This window comes from Centruroides sculpturatus, unplaced genomic scaffold (assembly GCF_000671375.1).
Source record: "Centruroides sculpturatus isolate CEXI.00-Female unplaced genomic scaffold, Cexi_2.0 scaffold418, whole genome shotgun sequence".
Lineage (NCBI taxonomy): Eukaryota > Metazoa > Arthropoda > Arachnida > Scorpiones > Buthidae > Centruroides > Centruroides sculpturatus.
Window position 1 is genome coordinate 488,761 of NW_019385248.1, and position 9,457 is coordinate 498,217.

The window sequence follows — 9,457 nt, forward strand, 5'->3', positions numbered from 1 at the left end:
TGAGTGGGAGGGTCAGTGAGGTCAGCAATACCTGAGTTACTGTACTACAACCTGACATACCTGAGTTACTGTACTGTAATATAAACAATAAAACAGATTACAGACACAACATAACATTAATATGATCCATTTACCAGAGACAAAACGGATAGTTCTCACATGTAGCAATTTCTTTAAAGCTTAAATCTACCTTAAATTCTAAGTCAACCAAGAGAGAGAGAGTTTACAAACATTTAACAAAATACCTCATGATGACACTTCATACAATGTTCATACAACATCGGCAAGATGATCATGGATCTTCGGTAGAGGTGGCATCAGAAGGAGACAAATTGGAAATATAGGCATTGGTGGATGAAAGTCGTGTATTTTTTTTTTTCTCTAAAAATTTTTTAAAATAAGTAAAAAAAATTTTTAGAAAGGAAAAAAAAAATTANACTACAACCTGACATACCTGAGTTACTGTACTGTAATATAAACAATAAAACAGATTACAGACACAACATAACATTAATATGATCCATTTACCAGAGACAAAACGAATAGTTCTCACATGTAGCGATTTCTTTAAAGCTTAAATCTACCTTAAATTCTAAATCAACCAAGAGAGAGAGAGTTTACAAACATTTAACAAAATACCTCATGATGACACTTCATACAATGTTCATACAACATCAGCAAGATGATCATGGATCTTCGGTAGAGGTGGCATCAGAAGGAGACAAATTGGAAATATAGGCATTGGTGGATGAAAGTCGTGTATTTTTTTTTCTTTCTAAAAATTTTTTAAAATAAGTAAAAAAAATTTTTAGAAAGGAAAAAAAATAATAATAATAATAATAATAAAGACTGAGATTTGAACCCTGAACGACTTGGCGGTAACCAAGAACACTATTGACTGAGCCGCTCAACAGCTGCCAACCTAATGAAACTTACTAGTACATAAGCTGAGCTCGAATTTTTAATTGTCTTTTTCTCAAAATTGGCTGGCCATTGCACTTTCTTGTTTTGAGAGTTGAACACCCAAATGGAGTACTACCTATATACCAAGTCTCATCCCAAAGTGAATTTCTTAAGTTGTGCCCTCCCCTTGTTAATGTGTTCTAAGTTCGAGTTGTGTCCGGGATAGCTGATATGAGCTGTCAAATGGCTAGAAAATATCAATAATTCTGCTGAATTGTCTGCAATTCAGCAGAATTATTGATATTTTCTAGTCATTTTATGACTCCTCTTACCTCATAATTTCATCGGTTTTGACAGTTTTCCCTCATTAATAATCAAATGTTTTGACTAAGATTGTAACATAAGTCTAAACATCATAATGATTGTTGACTCCAAGGGATATTTAATCATTTGTCTATTTCTTGTATCCATGTATGACAGAAATATGAGGTGTTGGGGAAAAACTGTGATTGTTCCACTTTCTTAATCAATCATGTATTAATGTTAATTAACCTTGAACCTCTCACATATGTTAAGTCTATAAACTATTTTCCTAGCTTCAGCTTAAATAAAAGAATAAAAAAATGGAAGGCTGAACAGAATTTCAAAGCTATCAAAATTAAGTTGCATTTACACAGAAAACATGCCTTGCTATTATTGGTTCAATGATTTGGTACCAATAACAGCATGCTTTGCAGCTGTTATTGATACCAAATCTTTTATTCTTTGATTTTTTGCAAAGTTTTTTAAGCCGTCAAATTAGGACAATGTAAGTAATCATTCATCAATAATCATAATAAAAATCTAAAGAAGAAAATGAGGTTGCAGATCCCTAAGACTTACCAAGGGTACCAGAACCAGAAGATACACATGACTGTCACACTACATCCAGATACTTGTTGATAGATGGACACTGCATTCTTTTACCTCAGATGAATGGTTTAGTGAAACTTCTGTTCTTCGGCAAGTAAAAAAAAATTACAATTTTGACAAGACACACAACCTTAAATTGTACTAGCTAGCACCAGTTCAGAATAAAAGGCAGGTCTGAAGTTATACTGAAACATAACATTATATTATCTTTTTAATAATTATAATTTATTTATTGATAAAACTTTTATATCAAGAGTAAAAGACTACTAAAAGATGATTTATTTAACTTCTTTTAAACCAAGTATAATTTTGAGCAGGAGTCTTTTTCCAATTTTTTTCAAACTACATAATTGTAACCATCATTCAACCTCGTTAACATATTTTTTTAAAAATAAATTTCTCTGCTATTCTGTTTGGATAATTGATTTTGTAAGCTAATCCTAAAAATAAGCTGATCACTTTTAAAAAAGTTTGGAATAAAAATATTTAAATGGAAACTTTAATTAGAAAATAATTTGATTGAGTTACTTTATAATAATCATACATATTAAATAGTAGATGCTAAAATATTCTTCTCATTACAATTTGAAGATGAATGAATAAAAACAGAATATTTCACTAGCTTTTTCTAACTTGCAATTTTGATTATCAGAGCCCATTCATTTATAATATTGTAATTAAATTTTGTTTTTCAGTACTCCATTTTGTAATACAATAATACCCTGAAGTTACACAATAGGTGGATGTGATAAAAATCACTTAAGTTGAATTCATGAAAGTTGGTACAATTTTGCAGGGTACAAACACTGTAAATGCATATAAATTCTGTTTAATTGGGACCAAGGACTAACAAAAATACTGGTTTAGAAGAAAAATATTTAATAAAATTGCAATTCTTTACACATATTAATGCAAAATATTTAAAAAAATAAATGAGTTATGTGAAACAGTTATTTCAATGTTGATGGCTGCATAAAATCATCTGATGATACAATACCTTCTTTTTTCCATGCAGAACTTTATAGCAAGCTAATAATTTTTTTTTTATTCCTTGCTTTGTAGTTATAACGTGTTCTTTGTTGGCATCTATGTTTCCTAAAATTTTTAAGCTTTTTTCAATTGAGCTGAGATCTTCTTTCAAGCTTGCAATTGTCATATGCTTTTCTGGTGGAACTGAGCCTGAAGTATTGGATACTTCTATGATGTTTTGCTCACGCTTCTCTATGAGCTCATCAATTTTCAGCTCTTGACTATGTGAATCCAACAGCTTGTTGACATCATAACCATTGACTTCCAGATCTAATTGCCTGGCAAGATTAACTACTACTTGATCACATGAGTAACGTGGTCAGCTTCTAGCATTGTTTCCATCTTATTTTTGAAAAAAATGGACAAAGTTTCTTCCAGACACCTTTCAATGTTTTTTTGGAAATTTCATCCAAAGCTTTTCTAGTAATTCTTATAGTATGTAAAACGTTGAATTGTTTCCAAAAGTCTTTAACAGATGTCTTACTGTTTTGCCTCATATTCAGATGTGCAAACGAACACCTCATGTAGTAAGCCTTGAATGTTTTGATGACTTGAATGGAATCTGTTTAAACTCGCAATAATGTTTGACTTCAGGTATGAAGTGGTGACAAAATCAGCCCTCAAAAAATGGAAGCTGTCANTTACTGTTTTGCCTCATATTCAGATGTGCAAACGAACACCTCATGTAGTAAGCCTTGAATGTTTTGATGACTTGAATGGAATCTGTTTAAACTCGCAATAATGTTTGACTTCAGGTATGAAGTGGTGACAAAATCAGCCCTCAAAAAATGGAAGCTGTCAGCCAAGCCTTAAGATTTGACTTTCAATCACTGTTAAGCCAATTTTAGATATATTTTTTAAGGCTCTTTGGTTTTTGGAGCAGTTAATTAAGAGAGGTTTTAACTTGCAGTCACCAGTTGCATTCCTGCCAACCATCACCGTCTATCAGTCTTTAGAAATCTTAGTCTGAAAAGTTTTTTTCTTTACGTGTGATAAAGATTCTTTTAGACATCATCTTCCAGAACAGGCAACTCTCATCCTCATCAAATACAGTTTCACTGCTATAGTCACCTTCTTCTATCATAGCCTTGAGTGTTTCAGGAAAAGAAGACACAGCTTCTTTATCAGCACTTGCTGCCTCTCCACAATGCTGTGCCAATTACAGCAAGTTTTAAATCGGTTGAACTAACCATCACTGGCTACAAAATTTCTATCTTTCCCAGCTGCTTCTTTTAACCTCTCAAAAATCAGCATAAATTGATAACAGTGTTTTTGTTTTGATCAACTGGACAATTCTTAACTTTTACTTGATTATAACACCATAATTTCAGCATTGTTTCCATCTCAGTAGTAATACCATACCATTTGAGAATTCTTTATTTATCTTTTATACTTGTTCTTACTGCAGATTCCAGTAGGTCAAAATCCTTGATAATGTTAAGTTTACATTCCAAAGATATTGTTTTCCTTTCATTTTATTAAGTGCAGGAGAATCAGATTTACTTTGTTTGGACTTTATAGTTTTTTAAGGGTTTAAAAAACATAACAAAATCATCTTAACTTTTGTGGATCATAGAATTGTAATCATGCACTTAGAGTTTGTGTGAAATGCATTCAGTGCATATCACAGTAAGAGAAACACTGAAGATAGCAGGTGGAAGTGTTACCAAACGAAAAAATTAAGAAGCACGTAACTCTGAGTTTGCATAAGTTGGGGTATTCCTGTATTAAAAATGCAAAAATTTCTTTTTCAAAATTATTTGAATTTTTTCTGTGATTTATTATTATTATTATTTTTTTAATTTTGAATTTACTTTATTTTAAATATTTTTTGAATTTATATATTTAAATTTAACTGAATTAATAATAATCTAATTTTTAACAGTATATGGCTCGAAATGAGACTGCTCCAGTGCAGTTAAATGAATATCTCTCAGCCCTAAATGTGTCTATTCAACAATTAACTCAAGTTCTGCAGACAATAAGAGCTCAGGTATCACTAAAAATAAAATTCTTAAAAATATGAAGGCATTTTAATTTTTAATTATTATTTTAAATTAAATAATCAATATAGTTAACATTGGTTATTTCAAAGTATGTAATTAATATATATTAATGTTAATTATATTTTTTTTTTTTTGAGTAACTAAATTTTTTTTTGAATTTTGAATAACTTTTTTTTTGAATAATTAAATATTTGTTACCATTTGAATTATTAAATACATAATTGTTAGGATTCATTAGTATTGTATTAATTATTATTAATTACTATAGAAGAAAAGACTAACATTTTTTCCTTCTATTTTATAGAAACCTTTTCGTTTTTATTCACTTTCACTTATCAAAAGAGAAAAACCCATTGTCAAATTCTTTCTAACTCTAATAGGATCTGAATATATAAAGTCTGAATTAAGAGTTCTTATTATTAGTGTTTTATAGTATAAATTTTACTAAGTAATCACTTGCCCTATCTTTTGTTACATTCCTCTTATGACAATGTAATCATTGTCCTTTTCTTTTGACACTATTTTATAGATAATTGCAGCATACAAGTTCACTTGACAGAATTTGTGTAAAAAAAAACTATATTACATATAAATGTACAAACAAATAAAAACCCAGCAAAGTGGGTACTTGCAGCTAGTGATACCATAAAATTAGAGAGGATACATTACTGAATTCTGCTAATAGCGAGGTTGCAGCCAAAGTTTCATCTCTAAAACGTGAATGTTGAGCACTGCTTACAAGGTAGCAGCAGCACTCAACATTCATGTTTTAAAGATGAAAACTTCGGCCTCAACCCCGCTAATATAATCCAATACTTGCTTCAATCCATATATGGATAGAACAATACAGGTGTTGATAATAAATGAAAGCCTGAAAGCTCATTGGTTTGCAAATTCAAGTGCTTTTCAGATCTAGACGCTATGTAATTGTAATTATCTAGTTTGCATAGGTCTGACTAGCCCGGTTTTAAGAAAAGTAATTTAAAAGCTTCCTTGAATAAATTTATAATGGTTTAGTCAGGTTGAAAAATCGTTATCAACTGGTTTGAAATATTGCCAGACCTGGCACATTGCCTGTCCATTGCAGTAGACCTATAAAATTCGCACAGGCCAAAAGTAACAATAACTGCATGTCACATGGCCATTGTGGCAAATCACATGTGGAGAGGACACTGTCTACTGTCACTTAGTTTTACAGTGCACCATCACCATGTTTGAATGCCTGTCATGCAAAATGATGTGAATAATGTGTATATTTAAAAAAAATATATATATATATATGATAATATTGGTTTGTAGAATGAACTGTTTCAGATTGTTGGAAACATTCCAATAGGAAGATATTAGTTTCAGATTTATTTAGAGCAGTGTTTCTCAACGGGGCGATATCGCCCCCATGTGGGCGTTTTTACATGTTAAGGGGGCGATTAGTAACAATTTATATTTTGGGGGCGAAAAACAATTTTCTGGACGATATAGTAAAACATTATATTAAGAATAATTAGATATTTTATACGTTATATCGTACAATAATTAAACAAATAACATTATACTAGTCACTAGTCCAGGCATGGCCAACATACGGTCCGCAGCCGGATCCGGCCCGTCTAATGAATTTATGTGGCTTGCGATTAACCTTTCAATATTAGCTACTTAAGTCCGAATATCTCGACGAAAAATTCTGATGCCTTAAAAAAAAAAAAAGACCAACAAGTAACTGTGTGCACTCCATTACAAATGTCTTCAGCAACAGCGTAGAATGTTGATAATGCATGATAATGTGAAAGATGTACGTGTAATCTCTATGTACAATTTAGTCTTATGGGGTGGCACAACAATGAGATTTCGCATCACCTCAAAATCTTGCTAGGGCAGCCTCTGATTCGACCCGTGAAAAAAGTTTTCTTTCCAATTCGGCCCGGGGGCAAAAACTGTTGGCCACCCCTGCACTAGCCTATTCAATGCAGTACGAATTTTGTGTTAGTCTTGGCCCTCGGTGTCGGAATTTTGTAGTGAAGAAGGCGATACTACGTAACAGTTTTACTGAAGGGGGCAATGATTAGTTAGAAATTGAGAAACACTGATTTAGAGATTTAACCAATACCAAACATTTTATCATCATTATGTGAAACACCAGGCTACTTTTTAGGCATAACCTGTACACATGGTGATTGTAATTAAAGTACTCCTTTCAATGCTATTCGGAGGAATATTAGTAGTCCAAATTCATCCAGATATTGGTGCTGGTGTTTCTAGAAATGTGAAATAAATTTTTAATGGAAAAAAATTTAGTTTCAAAAGTAAATTTTTGGTGTTATGAGCAGCCAAAAAACAACCTCATTGCAACTTACTAAGGCATTTTAACTCAAGGCATACTTGCAGCATTTGCACTGTTTTCATTAAACAGCTTCATAAGAAAGGTGCATCCTGGCACAGTCATAATTACCAATTTTCAGTATTGTGTTCAGAAATTGACCAAGATATGCATTCATTACACAATGTACTTTTTACCACTCACAGCACCATAAGTTCCATAGTGGTGAATTTTGAAACTTAATTTTTTTCCATGGAAATTTTTTCTGAATGCTCAGAATATTATTATACAAAATATGGAATGAGTTTGGACTTCTGCATATTCATCCAGATCAGTGTTGACTACTTCTTTTACAATCTCCTGTTATTTAAGTTTTAAGCTTATACTTTAATTAAGTTTGTTTATTTTGATTTTGGAGTCTACATTTTTTTTACTGACTCCACATACTATTTTTACTGCCCTACCAAATACATCATATCATTGTTATATATTTCCAAGAACAGATTATGGATATCAATTTCTGTTATTTTCCATGCCTATAGAAACTATATTTCAAGACTTTCCATACAAGATAAGTAGATTTCCAAGAGTCGCCATGTTGAACTACCATAGTTTGTAGTAGTCCAGCAATGACTGTAAACATTAGAATTTCCTATCACATTTCAAAAATATTTGAATTTAAACGAGTTCAGAATCATCTTTGAGAGTAATCATTTTTGGATTCATTATTACAAGAACAAAAGTTAATTCTAATTTTCATATATAAAATCTTAAATGTGATAAAAGTAAAATTTTTTATAAATTATAAAAATTTTTCTTGTTAAAATAGTGTAGTAATTTATTTTATATTCCATATATTAATTAAATTTTTATTATTAAACAGCAGTCGCAAATACATCAGGCTCAGCAAGCTGCTGCAGGAATTAGGTTTCGTAATCCTCCGTGGAATCAAAATAATCGAATGAATCATTTGAATAGAGCAAATCAAACACAGGCATATAAAATAACATTAACCAGAGGCACACCATCTCAAGGACAATCACCAGCTTTGGGAATAAATCAGAATGTTCTACAACAAGGACCTCGAGGACCTACTACAATTAACATTCAGTTACTTTCAAACAATCGCGTACCTGTTATAACTACTACTAGCCAAAGACTACCAGTAAATAATGCTCCATATGCATCATCTGTTCTGAGAGGTCATGCTATTCGACTGGCTGGAAATAACATTTTATTAAACAACAACAACAACAACAACAGGACTACTTTTCGTTTTAGTACCCCCGGAAATACAAATGTGCCTCGATTCAACATAGGCAACGGAGTAACAATAACTCCAATATCTAACCCACATCAGTCTCAACACAATCATTCATTTCCACAAGACTCCACTCAAGAACCTGTTATTACTGAAGCAGAAGACTGTGAAAACCCAGTTCCAAAAATCCGGCCACAAAGTTCTCATACATCATCTGTTACCATAACGGAATTAGAATAATATGATAAATTTTTCACGTGAATTAAATGTTTGTATAGTTCTTTCATCTGTGGCACTTAAAACTTCCTCCAGAAATGGATTGAAATCCATTTGTGATGGGAAATAAACCATTCCACAAATACCAAGGAATATCATCAGTTGTAATGAATGTGATGTGTTCTCCCCTACAAAGACAAGAAGTAAACAATGATAAGTGTTTATTCATTGTAGAAAATGAAATTAATCGTATAGATATGTTTGTTTAAAAAAGTTTTGTTCATTTTTTTTGTTAAGCAAATATATCAGTATATGAACAACGGTGTGATGTTTGAAAATATTTTCTATATGCTTTATAATTTTAATCTAATTTAAACAGTATTCAAACATGTTAAGATATTTATAAAAGTACATTATATATTTAAGTATAAGTCTTGAAAGCATTTTTCAATTTCAGATCATTTGCATTTATTAATATTCAGTTAAATATTAAATCAAATGAATACAGCATACTGTGTGAACTATATGAAAAAAAAGGTGAAAAGTGGGATATAATATTATTCTGTCATCAAAATAACAATTGTGCCAATTCTATAAGTACAGTTAAGTATAAATGTTTTTTCTGTGTGCATATTTATTTTTAAAACATACTTAAACATACATTGTACAAAAATAATCATCATTTCTTTTTTACTTTTGAACATTTAAGTTCAATAGAATAGTGAATACAAGAAACTTTTCAAAATGCCATAACTTGTCAAAAATGTTTTAATTTCTGCAGACACCAGGCAGTCATTTTAATCAACATTATTCATA

At 31.1% G+C, this 9,457-nt stretch overlaps 1 protein-coding gene across 1 annotated transcript in view; it reads left to right on the forward strand.

Annotated features, from left to right (window-relative positions):
• The window catches only part of LOC111636710 (transcriptional regulator ATRX homolog), a 158,800-nt gene extending 149,353 nt beyond the window's left edge, over window positions 1–9,447 (forward strand). The window contains exons 23-24 of the mRNA XM_023382014.1: window positions 4,730–4,837; window positions 8,048–9,447. Coding sequence (XP_023237782.1) covers window positions 4,730–4,837; window positions 8,048–8,665 — 726 coding nt within the window. The 3' untranslated portion in view covers window positions 8,666–9,447. The remainder of the gene's footprint in view (window positions 1–4,729; window positions 4,838–8,047) is intronic.
• Window positions 9,448–9,457: the final 10 nt, after the last annotated feature.